A 20125-nucleotide genomic window follows, 5' to 3' on the forward strand; every position below is an offset into this window, starting at 1 on the left:
GTTCTGCATTGCATTGTGCACTTGGGCCTCATACACTCCTCAAATTTCCCAAAATATTCATTGGCCTGCTGCAAAGCGTCTAACATGCCTATCATGATGCAACCAATTTCTCAATGGATAATGCCCTAATTAACAAAGAAGACATACTAAGCAAAAGGTTTGCTGATGACAAAGTTTCCCAACATGAAATGTAGTTTAAGCAACATGATGTATTTATGTAGGACCTTTACTGTAGCAGTACATCCCAAAGCACTTCACAGCAGTATCAGCAAGTTTTGACGCTGTTTCAGAAAATGATATTAGATCAAAAGCTCAGTCAAAGACCAGTTTTTAAGGAGAAGTTTTAAGGAGATAGAGAGGCAAACAGTTTTAGGGAGGAATTCTTAGATTTTGGCAGCTGACTGTGGGACTTCTATCAGTGAAGCAATTAAGCTCATGGATGATAAAGAAGCCTGAAGTGTAATAAAATTACAGAGAAACATTGATTGAGTGAAAAAAAACTGTGGCAGATGGGTTTCAATACAATAAAGTGTAGGATAATTTATCTTGGACCCAAACAAATAGGTACAAGTATTTCCCAAATAGTGAAAAGCCAGGAACTATAAGGATCAGAAGAGCTTTTGTGCACAGATCACCAAAATGCCAGTAGTCAAGTAAGATAAAACTGTTTAAAATGCTACTGGAATGTTAGCCTTCATGCTTAGAGATGAAACAAAAAACGGAGGGCTTTGCCACAGCTAAACAAAGAAATACCAATTCAATAAGTAGTTTTAAATTTATGATCAATAAATATTTTTGAGTGAAGAGTAGTAATGCAGGTAAATGGAGTTCAACCATAATCTCACTAAAAGTTCAAGGGACTGAATGACTCTTCTTGTCCCTCTGTTACTAAATTGAGTCCACATAGATGGTGGAATTAAATGGAAAAATAAAGCACAAAGATGAAGTAGTTGCTTTCTGTTTAAAACTCATATTGATTGAGCTTTCCTTAATATTACTACAGACACACGCCCAGAAATTTGTTTCTCAGAGTAATGCAATTGAAAATTAACTTAACACAAAGTAAATCAGGTTTCTGACCATATTTGGGTTAAATTATGCCAATCTTAAAATTCAATCTGTCTTTTCCGGTCATGAATCAACACAGGACTCCTGACCTGATTTCCACTTCTGATTTATGTGTGATGATGTCATTCCTATGCAAGATAGCACATAGAGTCATGGAGTCATAGAGTTATACAGCACGAAAACAGGCCTTTTGGCCCAACTGGTCCATGCCAACCAATACGGCCCATCCAAGCTTGTCCCATTTGCCAATGTTTGGCCTATAACCTTCTAAACCTTTCCAATTCATGTAGCTGTCCAACTGTCATTTAGAAGGTGTTAGTGTACCTGCTTCAACCACTTCCTCTAGCACTTCATCCCACAGAGATATCACCCTTTGTGTAAAAAAGTTGCCCCCCCAAGTTCCTATTAAATCTTTCCCCTCTCACATTAAACCTATGCCCTCTAGACCTGGGAAAAAGGCTGACTGCATTCACCCTATCTCTGCCCCTCATGATTTTATACACTTCTATAAGATCATCCCTCAGTCTCCTATGCTCCAAGGATTAAAGGCCTAGCCTGTCCAACGTCTCCCTATAAGTCAGTCCCTCAAATCCTGGCAACATTCTTGTAAATCTTTTCTGCACTATTTCCAGTTTAATAACATCTTTCCTATAGCAGGATGACCAAAACAGAACACAATACTCCAAATGCAGCCTCACCTGTGTCCTGTACAACTGCACTATGACCTCCCAACTTTTATACTCAATACCCTGACTTATGAAGGCCAGCATGCCAAAAGCCATCTTCACCACCCTGTCTACCTGTGACTCCACCTTCAGTGAACCATGTACTTGTACTCCAAGGTCCCTCTGTTTTACAATGCTCCCCAGGGCCCCACCATTCACTGTGAAAGTCCTACCTGGATTTGACTTTCCAAAATGCAATACCTCGCACTTATCCAAATTAAACTCCATTTGCCATTCCTCAGCCCACTTAGTCAGCTGATCAAGATCCCCTTGTAAATTTTGATAAAGTTCTTGATGAGCCCAGAGCATGTTGTTGTGGTAATGCCCATTGTAGGACATTCCGAGGATAACATGACCTTAATCCCACAGTGTAGGCCTAGGAAACCTGCAGATAAATGAAAATTTATCATTCTGCATTGAACATACCCAACATTCCTGATCTACATTCCTCCAATATCTGCCCCCTCAGCCCACAACAACCCTTCACTTCAGAGCCGCTTCCAAATACCCAAACCTACATTTTGATTCAAGCCTCCCTAATCCTCACTCTCCCAATAGTGCTCTTGATCCCCTTTCTCTAGACGTTGTTGTCAATAACCCACCTGTCTCAATGAGCTCTTGATGAAGGAATGAAGATTTATTTCCTAATGTTTCCTAGTGTTTCTCCTGCATTTTCTAATGTATTATTAATTCTACAGAGGTCTGTAATTGCAGCTGCAAAAACTGAATATATTTTGTGTCCTCAAAATGATAAAAACAAGACAATTGTATGACTCATTATTAATGTATTTCTGATAGTGCTTCAGTGATGTGCTTTTAAATTTTTCAATGCCCATTGCTCTAACCTGAGGATTAAAGAATCCTGTCATCCAGAATTGGTTTGGTCGTCCATCAAAGATCCAGGTGTGAAATTGTTGATTTCTTTCGAGTAGCTCTGTAAACCAGAATCCAAGGGTAGCCGACTCCCAGGAAATTTTAAACCAGAGTTTTGGAATCCGGGCATCATACATGTTATCAAGAGCATCTCTAAGATCCTCAGACATTATGATTGTTCCTAAATTAAAAATAAAAAAGAGCACTTTCAGAAAACACAGCAATGACTGTTTTGAATTCTCAGTGTTGAACAATCCTCTAAGTAACAATGTTCCAGAATTTCCTACAGCTAGCTTCTCAAAAGACTATTACTGCTATGTTTCATTGTTCCCTACAATTCCTTTCCAGCTACAGTCTGCTGCAATTATGTTACAAGCACACAGCAAATCAGCAATACAAGGTTTATTGATGGCAACTTGCCATAAATTTGCCTCCAGCTGTTCCTTGCTGTCTTTAGAATCTTGTTGTTATGAGGCCTTAATTTCCTTGCCCAAAGTAACCAGTGTGTGTGTGAATTTTGTTTTTAACACAATATTCCGCATTTTGTTTTTTTCCTTTTGTACTACCTCAATGTACTTATGTATGGAATGATCTGCCTGGATGGCACGCAAACAAAAGCTTTTCACTGAATCTCAGTACATGTGACAATAATAAACCAATTACACTCCTTTACAGAAATAGTTACACTTCATGTACTTATCTAGAAATGCTGAAGAGCCGGAATCCATACAATTTAAATTTATTTTAAATTTAGTCCAATTTCGGCCATTTGACATTCAAACATTATTTTTTTCAAGTAATGGATTTTTAGAGATTGCACAATACATGAAACGAACAGATTTGCATAGTTTGTTTTTAGTTAATTCTTAGCAATGGTTGCCTTTATTGCCTAACCCTAATTTCTATTGAGAAGATGATGGGAGCTGTTTTCTTGAACTTGGTGAAGGCATTCCCACAAATAATTCAGAGTTTGAAGCCACAGATTTGAATCCCATTGGGGTATTTAAGGGCAACATGGGGGTGCTGCAGATAGACCTGCTGCCTCACAGCTCCAGTGACCTGGGTTTGATCCTGTCCTCTGTCTATGTGAACTTTGCATGTTAGCCCCATGTCCATGAGAGTTTTCTCCTTGTGGTTCAGTGTCCTCCCACATCCCAAGGACATACTGGTTAGTAGGTTAATTGCCTATTGTAAATTATCCCTTGTAGGTGAGTGGTTGGAGAGTCAGGCTGTCACTTCAGATACACCAATGTGGTTAACTGGCTCCTCAGTTCAGGAGCAATTATAGATTGACATGAAAATGCTAATGATAACCAGATCCTATAGATAAGCAACAAAGAAGCTCAAGGATGCAGCTGAATTCACAAGTGCATTTAGGCATTGGCAATAATGCTGGTTTTGCCAGTGGCACACAAACCCACAAATTCATTAAAGAAGTACTTTCAGTTAGAAACTGCAACCTCTTCTAAGTAGCAGATAGAGGAACTTTAAATGAAGGTATTATTTGAATTTTAATCTCCTGTAACTTAATTACAAAGCCCTTAATTTATTCTCAATGTGCTGATATCAAATGTATTTCAATGGTTTCTCATTTGCTTTTGGTTATATTTGGATATAATTATTCTACTATAAAGGAGAAGAAACATGAAACTCAGGGAGCACCATGGATTTTAATGCATATTATAGATAAATAGCTTCTGAAGAATAAACTCATATTATTTTATAGTGATGTTCTGAATTGTATTTTTTTAAGAATCACTTCAGTAAGTATTTTCATGTTGGATCAGACAAAATATTTTAATCCTACCCTTCTGAACTTAATAATTCAATTTAAAATTGACCTTTCTAAACTTAATTTCACTCCAAGCATGGTGTAATGCACGTAACATGAATCAGTAGCGTATTAATTTTTTCTCATTTTATTGGGGTCTAAAACTCAGTTATAATTAAGTCACTTAAGAATTATTGCTTGTGGTATAATTCCACTATCTTGTTTGTTATACTCTATGTAGAATTCAGATTAGAAATGTTGGCCGTCTTTTGTGATTTTAATGGAAGATTCAACAGGAATTGCAGGATAAATTTTTGACTCAACCCAATAGGCAGTGGAATGGAGTACTTGCCTATTATAGAACCCATCAGTCATTCATTCTGTTGAAAATTGGAAAGGTTCAACAATCAACATATGATCTGCTTGATTATTTCCAAACATGGAAAACAAAAAAAAAATATTCTTTTTGATGCAGAGTGGGCTGTGAGGTAATTCCACATTCATTATGGAATGGTTCCCCATGAGTCTAATCAATAATTGCACAAGTTGAATGAGGAGAGTATCTGCTTTATACCTGATCAGCAGTCTGGGTACAAATTGCATTAAGTTTCAGAATTGATTTTATGGTTTAACTTTCTGCTGAAACTTATCTGCAAAATCACAAAAGTAAAATAGCCAATGAACAAGGCCAATCGGGAGTTTTAGAATACAACTTTTATTGAACACAAAACTACATCTTGATGTGCTTAAGAGTAACCTGGTGCATTGCTATTAATACAGCTGAAAATGCAGTTATCATAAATAAAACAAAGGATTAATGATCAGAGTATCTTTTTCATCACCAGTGAATAATCCGATGTAATAATTTATTGTCATACTGTAGTCAGATTCTAAGTAAATTAGTTTTAGAGGGCGTATTGATGCTTAAAGAAACATCTTATGGCACCCACTTGTAGGGTCCTTGAAGTCCCCAAAATGCGTACAGATAGAACACAGAAAATGGATGGATTGCAAAAGGCTCATCTGCTGGTTGATTTGTCCTGGAGAAATGGACAGTTTTGTAGGCAAGGCAGTCACAGCATGAATTTGTTTTACAAAAAATAGCACAAGAGGTTTAAAATTGTACTGAAATCGATCTACCTAACCTTGGACAAATTGTCATTAGTCATAGAGAAAAGAAACAGGCCATTTGGCCCACCACATCCATTTACACTAATCCCATGTACAAGCACATTGCTCCTAGCCTTTTACGCACTGACGATTCAGGTGCTTGTCTAGATAATTCTGAAGTGCTGTGGAAGTACCTGCCTGCACCAGTGCATTCCAGATTCCACCCATCCAATTGTGCTGAAAAAGAAAACAGTGCAAACCTAGCTGAAACTCTAGGTCACTCTATTTATTGTTGAGGCAGGAAAGACTTTTGACCTGTTTTGGATACTTATGTCAAAAACCATGTAAATAAAGATGAGATTGACAAAGGTCATTCTATCCCATTAACCCATTTGAAATAAATTCAGATTTAGTCCATTGTGTGCTCTCCTATCCCCATGACCTGCTGAAATTTTTAATTCAGAAGTATAGTAAGGTTAAAGGATGAAAGGTGGCCATTTGGCCCATTAAGTTCATGCCATTTCTATACAAGAGCAATGCACCAATTCTTACGTCCATAACTTTATTGGGTTACATTTCTTTTCCTTTTAAGAACTTATCCAGTTCTCTCTTAACCTCAATGACTGGATTTGCCTCCATTACTCCCCCTTGGAGTGCATTCCAGACCCTAAGCACTCAATGCTTTAAGAGGATTTTCCTCATGTTCTTTATTCAACTGTGTCTAAAGCCTTCATGTCTTTCCCAAAGTGAGGCACCATCAACTGGATACAATGGTCCATTTCTGACTGAACAATGCCCAAAAGTTAGACCTATTTGCGTCTGTGTTTTTTATGTGTAAATCATACAAAATATGTTTTTTGTCTGCTTTGAAACATTTATGCCTATTTTCTTCTAAACCTAACCCTAACCACCCAACAGGAAATTGGGCCAGATACCCTACTGGTCTGAATCACCTTTACTTGACTGTCATTCCTCCATCATATTTCATACCTATAATGACACTGCCAATGTACATGGCATCTATTGTCAGCAGAGATTGGTTTAAAATGTCACAACCTACAAAATTTGTTTTTAACTCTCAACATAAGGAGCAAATCATGTTGAAAGTAATGAATCACATAGGATTTAAAGTGTACCCATGAGGACAATGTATTTGTATTTCATAACTCTCACCAGTCAATTTATTGCATTAAAAATTTAATTGTCAACAGCCTCAAGCACAGATCAAAGCACCAATGCCATCATCAGGTCACCAATGCCTTGATCTCTAGCTTCAGTGCTGAGACTGCCAGCAAGGATCAGGGACACTGACAATCTGGGATAGGACTGCTTTGTGTGTCAGGAAGTTACTATTGGGAGAGGCATGCAATATTAACCCCCTGCTTCCCCCCACCAATTTCCTCACCCACTTCTCAGGAGTCACCGGATGAATGATGTGACAGTGGGTTAGGCTTTAACGTTTAACGTTTCTGAAATGGTAGTAACCACGATAATGATTGCATTGTCTCCTGGACAGACTGAAGTTCTTGCAATTTTCAAGAAATTCATGCATTTTTTTGATTTAATGTCCAATCACTCATTGATTATTGAATCCTCTTAAAGGGGAAGTTCTTGAATGTTACACTGTGGGATTAAAGCCTATGCTTACTCCCTAGATTTATAAACCTAAATTGCATGAACCATCTTCTTCTGCAGATTTAATCTCTAACACTGAGAAAACCACAAGCTGAATTCGATGGGACTAAATCCTTGAACTCTCTCACTATTGCCAGCAATATCCAGATCCTGAAAAATTTTTAGAAATCACTGAGCTGTCTGTTCCTATCTGTATTATCCTGCAATTATCTGTGTAAAGATTCTACTGCCAGATCTTAGGCCATACACATAATTGCTCCTCTCTCAAATATTCAATATAACTTAGACATTATCTGCTCATATAACTAGTTCAGGTCATGAGAGAAGAGAATGACATGTAATTTTACATAGCTCAGTACATATTTTGAGGGTGTATTTCAAATTTTAAAATAGGGTCATACAGCATACAGCACAGAGACAATACCTTTGGCCAACGTGTCCATGTCGACAATGCTGTACACAGGTGTGTACCTGAGCTAAACCTATTTGCCTGCATTGGCCCATATCCCTTTAAATCATTCCTATCCATGTACCTGTGTAAATGCCTTTTAAACATTGTACCTGCCCCTACCGCTTCCTCAGGCAGCTTGTTCCCCATACTCACCATTCTCTGTGTGAAAAACAGACAACAGTCACAAAAATAGTCATCCAATCACCATGCCTTTTGTTGTTGCTGGTGGTGAAGTCATCAATCTGCTCGCTTCTGACATGTATTGGCAATTCAATGTCACTAACTATGCTCTAAAAATGTTATCTGGTAGTAGAATGTTTTTACACACTATGCAACGGTTATGGAACTAGAAAGCTTTGTGCATGCATAGCAGAGTAAATAGTATTGCAGTCCTCTGTGCGTGCATTACATTGATGCATAAAGGTCAGTGAATGTATAGCAGTGATGATAATTGGCAGGCAATGCCTAATTGTTATTGCTAAAGCAATATTGTAGTGAAAATACTTATTTTAGGAGTGGTGAGGACCTTGAATGAAGGATGAGGCCTTAACTGGAGGATAAAGAGTCTGTCCTTACCTGAGCCTTTGTCAAGGTGGGTAGGACGAGGGGTGGAAAGAACCAATGCGATCCAATGACCTCCAGTGGCACAATGTTACATCAGCCATAAGAATATGGTTCCGCTCCCATCGCCTAGCCACCACTCTGGGAAAATTTGCCCTGAAGCAGCCCCACTTCTTGAAGTGACAGTTCCTATTAGTGGGAAATCCCACTTTGAAATAGTGTTTATGTGAGTAACTCACTTATTTCCCAATGAGTAAGAATTATTAGGCCCGTGAACATCCTGACATTGTCATCATCAAATTATAATTCATACGAGTCCAAGTTTTAAATATACCTAACCAAATGCCAAGCTTCATAGACAGAAAACAGTCTCTTCCAAACATTAGTGAATTCTTCGGTAGAATGTGGGATCACAATAATTTCTAAAAGATTTCCTGCTTCTTCTAAAATCCAAACACATAATGCAAAGTGACAACAATACATTTTTGCAAGGTCTCACACAGAAACAAAATTACAATGTACTCTTAATATCAGTGTGCTATTAGGGGAATTTTAACTCCCAGGCAGAAAGATGACAGGATACCAAGGCCATTTTAATAGCTGAATCTCATTAATATTCCATTGGTTTTCTGCCTGCATGAAACTAGCTTTCAGGAGCAATTCAGATTGAGCTTCTCAGCAACCACCAGATAACAATTAAGTAAGTTGCACAGGTTGGTTTTGAGGCAGAAATAAGGAGTAGGGAGGAGTATCTCTTTATTTGAAAGAAAGCTTGGAAGTTAAGAAAATAAATTATAATTATGATACAATACTATATTTCATCTTGTTTAGGAGCCATAAACACACTATTAATTTATGTTATGTGTTTTACAGAAAACAAAACTATGCAATCAACTCAGTTATCAAAGGTTTGCCCACTTAGCAGCAATCCTATCAGTAATAAGCTATCATCTCATTAGACCCTGTATGCACCATAAGAGCTAATTGGCTTCAGATATTCTTAACTTCACCATGATAGCGATATTTATAGTGGACATTTTGTTTTAATGATCCAATGGTAAGACCATATTTTTAATGGCAGTTAGGTCTGCTATAATAAGCACTGAAGGACCACCAAATCAGACCCACAAAAATACAATGATGGAATTCAAGCTGAGCCTAAATGAAAGATAATCAGTTGTACAATGAATCTTGAGAATCTTGAGGCAATTCCTTGAGATTCAGGATAACCTGCTCTTGCTCTGGTTTTGTGCATTCCCAGGTGGCTAATTCAGCCGTTGAGGGAACCACAGACATTTATATTGATGGAGCAGGAGATGCCTGATGGAGTGCACAAGTGGGTAGTTATGAGAAGATGCAAACCTTCCCCTGCTTACACCAGTCCTCTGTGAGCATCTGATCCATGGACTCAAGGTTCTCTCTATGATGCAAATGCTCCTTCTGCACTTTGAGTGGTCATGATCCAGAGATTGTCAGGAATCAATGGGTGTGGTGCATTTCTCAAGGAAGCTTTGAGCAGTTCCTTGAACCTTTTCCTCTGCCCACCTGGTAATCTCTTCCTATGACAGACTTCAGAATAGAGTATCGGGTTTGAGAATTGAGCAGATCATGTGAAGATGTGGTGTTACACTGTTGTCCCTCCAGTGAACTGGGAAGAGTTGCGGAGACAACATTGGTGATATCTTTCCAATGCCTTGAAATGCCTGCTGTAGGTAATCCTGGTGAATACCTTTGTGACATAGGAACACTAAAAGAAAATTAAATTTGAGCACTTTTAAAAGAGTTATCATAGAAAACTCAAGCTATGTAATACACATATCCGTGTGTCCTAAATGTATTTAATAATTATCAAGGGGAATGGGGAGGGTAGCTTGTCCTAGCTTCTCTCTACACCTATGTATTTTCCTGTACATCCCTTTGCTGTTTGATAAAATGTTTTGTATATAAAAACTGCAACGAAGCAACAGCTGTGAGGCAGGAACTGCAGCCAGGCAAAGTGTGTGAAGATGACACATATGAAATATTTGTATCTGAAATAAAAACTTTGAGCTTGATTGAGCTCTGATGTTGTTGGTGATTACATAGGGAATTGTTGCCCATCCACATTCAAGTGTTCAATGTGTCTTTGATTATCTTCATCTGCCACCTGCAATGCAGAGGTCAGAGACATGCTGGAGGTCAGATACCAGGAAATCTGACCTCAGACTCTGCTGCAGGACTCACCACAGAATCCAGCGGCAGTTCCAGTTCATACTGAACTGAGGAGCAGACGCACATCACGTCCTCAGCTTTATGCTAACCATGACTGGTATACAGGTGACAATGATGGGGTTGCCAAACTTCATTAAAATGGTAAGTCTAAGTTAAGAGTTTTATATTATTTTTTATTATTATACTTTGTTTTTATGCTTTAGTTAATTTACAATAAATTAATGTATGAACTAATCTTATTATTTTTATGTCATTTCTAAATATGCTTTAATTTTGATTTAAAAAATGTATTTAAAAACCGTTTTTAAATGACACTCAATATCAGAGACATTTGAAAACAGTGTAAGATGCCCCTGACAGTGAGAGGTCAGACAGGCTTGGGGCATGGCTCCAGGTTCTGCTGCCACTCTCCACCTACTTCACTATGTGGAAGAACTGCAGAGTGGAGGCCTCCAGAATGGCCCATTTCATGAATGCTGCAGAAGGTAAGGGGGGCCTGGGATTAGTGTGGGAGATGGATTGAATCAGGCATGATTCAATATTTTTAATCACAGAGCATGAAGGAAAATTGTCAAGCTCCTACGCAAAAATAAAAACTAGAGTCAAAACAAGAGAAAATATCGAGGCAGTGACAGAATGAAGAAATTTCTGGTAATGAGGATGTGAAATGCACAGAAGCTGTTAACATTTCACTGGACCAGTTTAGAAAGGTAATCACTGCTGTGTGAAACTTCACACAGGCATTATCAGATAGTAAGGATCCACAAGTTAGCAAATGTTGAAAAAAAACATGAATAATTGGTGTCAGCAAGCTCTGTTTAACTAAGTAAGATGTTCAATTTAGTTTAGTCTTTTCCTCATTTTTCTACAATTACAAAACATCAACCCCTACTCTGGTGAACATCTTAATTTAATAATCTTTTTAGTGAAGCTAGGCAGTAATTAATTCCCACATCTGCAGTTCCAGGAATCCCAATGTAGAGTCATCACACACGATATACAGTTCATGGTGCACAACAGATCCATGGGATCCACACCTCAGATTGTGTGGATCACTTCTGTCACAAAATAATTTGCAGATCTATACGGAAAACTGTTTCAAGCTTGTGACTGTAATAGATTCCAAAATCTGATGCACAAAGGAAATATATCCACAGCATTTTCCACTCATTGCTAGGGCAATTTCAGGGGAAAATTGATTTTTAGGCAGCTGTCATCTCTTCCTCACCATGAACAGTAAAACTACCCTGAAGAACATAAGCCACAACTGTCAATAGCTACAGCAAGTCACATAAACAAACAGAGAATAGTCCTAGAAAAAGACTTCGAACAGAAAAATCTAAGGCAACTGCTGGTGCAGGACAAGTTAAAGGGTAAATTAGAACATTTCAGAATGACCAAAAGATGCAAAATCTTGTATCATCAGCTCATCTAGCACAGAATGCTCACACTTATTATTTTAAGTGCAACAATGATGGCTTGCAAATTGTGGTGATGACATTTGAACTTGTGACCTGAGTTAGTCGACTGGATCCAGCACCACAGTGCTGCTGTATTATAGGCTATCAGTTGGCTGCATTGCTGCCTGGTTCAGTCTGTGGGGTTAAGGGTTAATGTGTTCCTGGGTGTTCTCACAGAAATAAATTTTGCTTCTTTCTATCTTGCTTCGCCAATTGTTTGATTTACTTGTGTGAAAATTGTTTTTTGATGCACCTCACTTGTCCTTGATGTACAAAAGGTGCATATATCAGTTATATCAGTCACAGTTTTAAGTCACAGCAAATGCATGTTTCACTGAGCTGTGTATAAACAGTTACTTTCACATCATAGGCATAGGTTTCAGCTTCTTCTGGGAAAAGGTTTCAAATTGTGAAATGTGATTGTGAAACACGAAACACCAGTGATGATTCTGAAATCCCATGAGTCTGAGCAGGCCCCTTACCCATGACCTGGAAATCTCATTTAATCTCTTTACTAAAATTACCACTTCCCTTCAGATGGAAGAAATAATATAGCTGCACATGGAATCATTAATCAAAACTCCTGGATAAACCTGCAAAGGTTTTTGAACATTTACAGCTTTAATACAACTGATCACAAATGTGCAGCTATTTGTCAACCTTACAGCCTTCAAAATTTGTACCTTCACCCATTCAAAGATGTCAGGAAAGATTACTTTTCAACTCAAACATTATGGAAATAGAAATAAAATGGGAAGTCTAAGTAATTAACCTATTCTTTTGTGGCTAAAATGGAATCTGTTCACCTCTGAGCCCCTGGGAAATCAATTTCTGTATTTGAAATTAAATTCTGTGGGAAAAAATAGAAAAGCTTTAAACATATAAAATGACAAACTGCACCGTCAATCTAATATATTTTACTTCTTCAGGTAAAAGGTTAAAATAAAATGGAAGCTTTATGTAAAGAAGACCAATACCATGACATTGTTGAGCACATGAAAACTATGCAAAACCTCTTCCCATCATGAACATCTGGGACTCACCTGGCCAACACATGCTTCCAGGTTAGTTCTTATTAACACATCACTGGTAATTATTAAATTCTAACCTGAAATTTCAGATGTCCTCTTTGCAATTACAACACAAAAATATCAAAGTAGTGCTATAATAGGGATGGTAGCATATTAAAGTTACCACTTAAGTAACCCAGAGGTTTGTATTAATTTCCCAATGACATGAACTCAAATTATACCATGCCAGCTAGGAAATTTGAATTCATTTAATTAAAGATCTGGAGCTAAAAAGCAGGTATCTATAATGGTGACCTTAAAGCTATTGGATTACAATAAAAACCTACTTGGTTCACTAAAATTCTTTCAGGAAGAAAATATGTCATCCATAAGTAGTCCAGCACAAATACACAGCAATGTAGTTGGTTCTTAGGTGTCCTCTAAAATAGCTTAGTATGCCACTCAGTTGTACTAGCTCACCACAGAATGAAATCACATGGATCACCAAGCATCAGGTAATGTATAGGTTTTGGACAAAGTGAAGACACTCCCAGTCCACATGATGCTGCAAAGTCCTCCTCAGAAGTATCAAGGGACCGGTCAGAGCTATCAACAGACTAGTCAACCAATATCTGGCACTTTCATACTCACATAGTCATGTCTTGCTGCCAATGCCCCAGACACCTTCATCACAATTTGTGAGTATATTCTGTCCCACCAGCAGGACAGAGTCAATAGAGGTGGCAGCACAGTGATAGGCAAATGGGAAGAACAAATCGCGGAGTCCTCAATCTTGATTCCAGACCTCATATAGTCTCTGTGCATGAGGTCAAGCATGAATATGGAATCCTTTTCCTTTTGGACCTATTGCCCTCCCTTGGCTGATAAATTTGAACCCCTCCATGTTGAACAGAACCAGGAAGAAGCACAGTGTAGTAAGGGCACAGAATGTGCAAGAGCTTCAATATTCCTTACCATAACAGATCAAACACCACTGGTGACCAAAACGGTTGACTCCTGAAGGATAAAGCTGTCAGAGTATATGGCAGATAGTGAGATCCTACAGAAGGGAAATATCTACATGACCTTTTCCTCATTAATCTAGCTGCTGCAGGTGAATAAGTCCATGACAATTTTGGTAGGAGTGACCACCGCTTGTAGAGACAAAATTCTGAGAACACCCTCCATCATGTTGTGTGGGACTACCATCATGCTAAATGGATCTAGAAGTTCAAAACTGGGTATCCATGAGGTACTGTGGATCATCAGTTGCACAACACATTGTGCATAACTATCTGTAACCTTATGGCTCAGCATATCCTTTAATGTATCATTAAGACAGGGGACTAACCTTTATTTCAACCACAAGCATCATTCAAGAGCTGTTGTCTGGGAATTTCCTTATCAGTTATATGACAGACATTTAGTTACATTCGAGATCAACATAAGTTGTTTACAAAAACAAATATGTACAAAAACCTATTTTAGTCAAATAATGAAAATGCAATAAAATGAATGTTGAAACAATATGATGAAAATACAGACAGAAGTTGTTTCTAATATTCCACTACATTTTTAACTGATGACACTATTTTGGGAATGATATCATAGGTGCAATGTTATTGTTTATACTTATTGCACTACATCATTCATGAATGCACTATATTGTCTCCTTCAGAAGCACATGGCCTGTAGTCTGACAATAAAGATGATATCAGCTACAGATTGAATCTTACAGTGTAATTAAGAAATAGAGCTCAAAGAATAATGGCCCCTAATTCAAATTTATTATACAAGTTTGTGTTTTTATGTTTTCTTGTCTTGATAATGGAAATTAAGTCTTACCATCTATTGCCAACTTTAGGTCTGTCAGTGTACTCCGAACTCGTGCAAGAACACGCTGCATTCGATCAATTTCCTGACGCAAGAATATGTTCATTGGTTGGATTGCACCCATTTTCTGCAGTCGAGCTTTTACCTGCATATTATAGTGTAAATAATGTTATTTTATGTCAACTTATGACACATAACATTGAAAGACCCATATATGTAATTTATATGAAAATTCAAATAATCTTGGATATGAAAACGAAGGTTCTTTTGTGAAATAATTTGCCAAAAAATAATCACAATATCAACACAAATATATCTACCTGATTTTATATTATTTGCAGATTATGTAAAAGTAGGTTTTATTGATTTGCTTTGACAGAACTGTTCCTCAGAGATACAGCTGACAACAGAGAGTATATTATAAAATAAGTCAGTTAAGTCCTTCCATACATTAAGCATGATGAAAATGTTGAACCCATGAACACTACTTTGTTATTCCTTTTTTTTGCACTATTTATATATTTTGTAATTTATAGTAATTTTATGTCTTTGTACTGTACTGCTGCCACAAAACAACACATTTCACGACATACAAGTCAGTGATAATAAACCTGATTCTGATGTCAATCCTGAAATGATGTAAATTTTATTCAGTATAATGGCAAATGCTCACTGTGTTAGTATCTATTAATATCAGAAGTCTTTGGCCCCAACAACTGGGCACTGCAACAGTGTCCTTTCACAGAGATCACTAATGACTTTTGAGTAAAATTTCACTTCAGTGGAAGCAACCACTAATACAGCAAACATAATGAAAAATCAAACATCTAACAAAGGGTCTTCAACCTGAAATGTTAACTCTATTTCACTTGCACAGATGCTATGTGTTTTCAACATTTTCTGTCTTTACTTCAAACATTTTTTTTGATTTTTCATTATGTTTGTAATCTATTCTGGGTTATATGGCTTGCCACTGTGAGAAATAATTGGACATTTCCACTCACTTTCAGACATTTGCTTAATGTATAGATGGTTCTGCAAATAATATGAGTAAGAATTGATTACTCAACACAAAGTTTTACTAAGGTTTTGAGTTCACATGTAACCTTTTCTCTAACAAGCAAATCATGGAAAAATTGTTGTAATGAAAAAATATTGAAGATATTTACTATGCATGTTAAAATTGCTTTAAGAAATAGTTTTGAACTGAGTCAAAAAGTAAACACATCCAAATACAATCTGCATTATCCAGATGTAAAGTATTTTTATAGCTCTGATCTGGCACAATCCCATAAGAGCTCAATTCAGTTATTGTATGCACCAAGTTATTTCTTACTCTGGTTTATTCTTTCTATTCCACAATCCTAGCCTTAGGTCATTCTCATTCTTATTCATCATACTTATTCATAGTAAATTACATCTTCCACTTCTATGGCAATTCTGCTAACCAATGTCTTGTCGAAGAATTTAATCCTCCTTGTTATTTTCTAAACATTCTTTTTCAAATTATGAGAATGTGTTCCCAACATCCAAGTCCAAATCACTTATATTAACCAAAAATAGAAGTATAGTATTCTGCTGTACACCACTTCCAATTCCTTGACCAGTCACATTTCCTACCTGTCACAATGCAATGTTAATGGGACAGAAATATAGAACAAAATAAATATAACGTTCTATTATTATCTTCTCCAAGAATTCTGAAGTAAAGACAAGGGCAAGTTATTCTCCTTGCTTCTAAATAGGAACAATCATTGAGAAGGAATGGCTTGGCTCATTCATTGAGAAGGAAAATATTCCAGGATACAGGTGCTTTAGGCAAGATAGAGGTGGAGGGAAGAGAGGAGGGAGAGTTGCTTTTTTGATTAAAGGGAACATCAAGGCAGTAGTTAGACATGACATTACCGAAGGATCATCTGGTGAGGCTTTATGGGTGGAACTGAGAAATAAGAAGGAGATGATCACTTTGATGGGATTATACTATAGGCCCCCAAATAGTCCTCGGGAATTAGAGAAATAAATGTGGAGACTGGGGAGAGTTGTAAGAATAATAGGGCTGTCATCATAGGAGATATTAACTTTCCTAACATTGACTGGGATTGCCATAGTGTTAAAGGCCCAGGTGGGGTGGAATTTATTTGGTGTGTTCAGGAAAGTTTCCTCAGGCAGTATATAGAGGGCCCTACCAGGGAAGGGGCAAAGCTTGATCTACTCCTGGGAAATAAGGAACAGCAAGTGAATGAGGTCATGGCAGGGGAGCACTTTGGGACCAACGACCATTGTTCCATTAGTTTTGAAATAGTTATGGAAATGGTTTGCAACTTTGAGTTCTGAAATGGGGCAAGGTGAATTTTGACAAGAGCTTGCAAAGGTTGATTGGGCTAGGTTGTTTGCAGGCAAAGGAACCTCCGGCAAGTAGGAGGTTCTTATAAGTGAGACAGCAGGATTCAAGGACGACATGTCCCTGTTAAAGTAAAAGGCAAAGCTGCTGGGAGTTGGAAACTCTGGATGTCAAGGGATATTGTAATTCTGTCCAAGAAAAAGAAAGACGCTGGGTCAGATACAGGCAGCTGGGATCAAGTGAATCACTGGAGGTATATAGAGAATGCTGGAATATACTCAAGAAGGAAATTAGGAGGACCAAGAGCAGGCATGAGATGGCTCTGGCAGGGAAAATTAAGGAAAATCCTAAGAGATTTTTAAGTATATTAAGGGAAAAAGAGTGACTAAGTAGAGAATAGAGTCCCTCAGAGACCAAGATGGAAATCTATGTGTGGAGCTACAGGAGATGGGCAGAGTTCTCAATGATTATTCTCCTCTGTTTTCACCATGGAGAAAGGATTGAAGACCTGGGAACCTGGCAAAGTTAACGGAGATGTTTTGGGAGCAGTCCATATTACAGTAGAAGAGGTGATGCATGCATTAAGATGTATGAAGGTAGACAAATCTCCAGGTCCAGACAAGGTATATCCAAGAACACTGTGGGAAGCTAAAGAAGAAAATACGGGAGCCCTTGCAGAAATATCTGCAACATCGATATCATTTAGCGAAGTGCCAGAAGACTGGAGGATGGCAAATATTGTGCCTTTATTTAAGAAGGGCAGTAAAGATAGACCTCATAATTATAGAACAGTAAGTCAGTTGCTGGAAAGTATTGTGAGGGATAAGATATACTTACATTTGAAAAGGCCGAGGTTGATCAGGGGTAGCCAGCATGGCTTTATGCGTGGGAGATCTTGCCTTACAAATTTGATTGAGTTTTTTGATGAAGTGACAAGGAAGGTTGATGAGGGGAGGGTAGTAGATATAGATTTCAGTAAGGCTTTTGATAAAGTTCCACGTGTTAGGCTGCTCTGGAAGGCAAGATCACAAGGCATCCAAGGAGAGTTAGCAAACTGGATACAGAATTGGCTAGATGGTAGGAAACAGAGGGTGATGGTAGAAGGATGTTTCTCAGACTGGAGGTCTGTGACTATTGGTGTGCCCCAGGTGCTGGGCCCATTGTTATTTGTAATCTATATTAACAATTTGGGTGAGAATACACGAGCAATAGTTATTAAGTTTGCAGATGACACTAACATAGATAGTGTCGTAAACAGTGAAGAGGAGTATCAAGAATTGCAGTGGGATCTTGATTGGCTGGATAGGTGGGCTGAGGAATGGCAAATAGAATTTAATTCAGATAAGTGCAAAGTGTTACATTTTGGAAGGACAAATCAAGGTAGGACTTATACATTGAACAGAAGGGTTCTGGGTACTGTTGTAGAACAGAGGGACCTTGGAGTACAGGTGCATAGTTCCCTTAAAGTGGAGTCACAGGCAGATAGGGCAGTGAAGAAGGCTCTTGGCACACTGGCCTTCTTCAGACAGGGCATTGATTATAGAAGTTGGGAGGTGATGTTGTGATTATACAAGACATTGGTGAGGCCACATTTGTTCAGTTTTAGTCACCCTGTTATAGGAAGGATGTGATTAAACTGGAGAGTGCAAAAAGAGATTTAGAAGGATGTTGCCAGAACTCAAGGGACTAAGTTATAGGGAGAGGTAAGACAGGGTGGGCCCTTACTCCTTGGAGCATAGGAGGCTGAGGGGTGATTCATAGAGGTATATAAAATCATGAGGGGAATAGATAGAGTGAGCTCTCTTTTTTCCAAGGTTGGGGAATCGAAAACTAGAGCACAAAGTTTAAGGGTTGGCGGTGTAAGGTTTAATAAGAACCTGAGGGGCAACATCTTTACTCAGCAGGTGGTAGATATATGGAACCAGCTGCCAGAGGAAGTGGTTAAGATTAGATTAGATACATTGAAAAGTATGTGGACAGGTATATGGATGACAAGGATTTAGAGGGACATGTGCCAAATGCTAGGAAATGGGATTAGCTTGAATATACATCTTGGTCGGCATGGACAAGTATGTGCCGAAGGGCCTTTTTCCGTGCTATACGGCTCTATAATTCTATGAGTAAGTCAGACAGAATGTCTTTCCTGATCTGTCCATGAATTGACAAGAGCAAATTTCAATACAATAGCAATTAATTCACTAAAATATCTTTTATAATGTTAGGGAATTTTGACTATTTCTTCTCAAAATAAAAGCTGAAAATCTGAGGTGATTCATGGTTTACCTCATGTGGGATATAGTCTGGTGGTAGCTTTTCCAGCATTTCATTTGCAAGACGTTGTACAGTGCTTTCTCTGGTCTCTCCTCCACCACTACCACTGTCCTTAGGTTGGATGTTGACTATTGTATTCAGGGTCTCATTTGCCATGTTAGTCTGATAAGTTATATCTGCATTTGAATGAAGTCCAAATACCTAAAAAGATAAAATATTCTAAATGGATATTTTTTTCTGTTACATTAAATGGTAAAGTGGATCTCAGTTTTCCCAGTAATGTTAAAACTGGCAATTGAGATGTGAACATGTTGGGTTAATTTTGTAATGAGCGTTATACAATTTCTAGTTCTAAAAAAGTAGTTTCATTTACCCTATCACAGATGTTGACATATACTTGTTGAAATATGGCTTATGCAATAAGACAGAAAATGTAAATGTCATTCAGGCAACATCTGTAGAGAGATGTTCCCGGAGTGTTTAAGGTTTATAAGCTTTCAAAGACATTGGCCTGAAACATTAAATTTGTTTCTCACTCCACAGAGTATTTCCAAAATTTCCTGTTTTTATTTCCAATTACCAGCACCCAGATTATTTTGCTTTTATAATTACCTTGCTTAGCTCGTCCCCCCTTCCTTGTGAATGACTATTTTTCCAAAAGGCAAATTAAAACTGCAGCCCTGATATAAGTAATACTGCCCTTTTTAGAAGTCCTGCAATTACACAAAAAAATCTAACCAGGAGTTACCAGCACCACTCTATGAGAATATTTTATTACTTTTCCAGTTGTCAGATCATTAGCCAA

General features: G+C 37.9%; 1 protein-coding gene across 1 annotated transcript in view; it reads right to left on the bottom strand.

Annotated features, from left to right (window-relative positions):
- dnah5l (dynein, axonemal, heavy chain 5 like) overlaps window positions 1–20125 on the bottom strand; it is a 233743-nt gene that overhangs the window by 19832 nt on the left and 193786 nt on the right. The window contains exons 68-70 of the mRNA XM_052015789.1: window positions 19333–19521; window positions 14721–14853; window positions 2639–2847 (exon numbers count right to left, since the gene is read on the bottom strand). Of these exons, the coding sequence (XP_051871749.1) occupies window positions 2639–2847; window positions 14721–14853; window positions 19333–19521 (531 nt within the window). The remainder of the gene's footprint in view (window positions 1–2638; window positions 2848–14720; window positions 14854–19332; window positions 19522–20125) is intronic.

Source organism: Pristis pectinata, chromosome 5, assembly GCF_009764475.1.
Source record: "Pristis pectinata isolate sPriPec2 chromosome 5, sPriPec2.1.pri, whole genome shotgun sequence".
Classification (NCBI taxonomy): Eukaryota; Metazoa; Chordata; class Chondrichthyes; order Rhinopristiformes; family Pristidae; genus Pristis; species Pristis pectinata.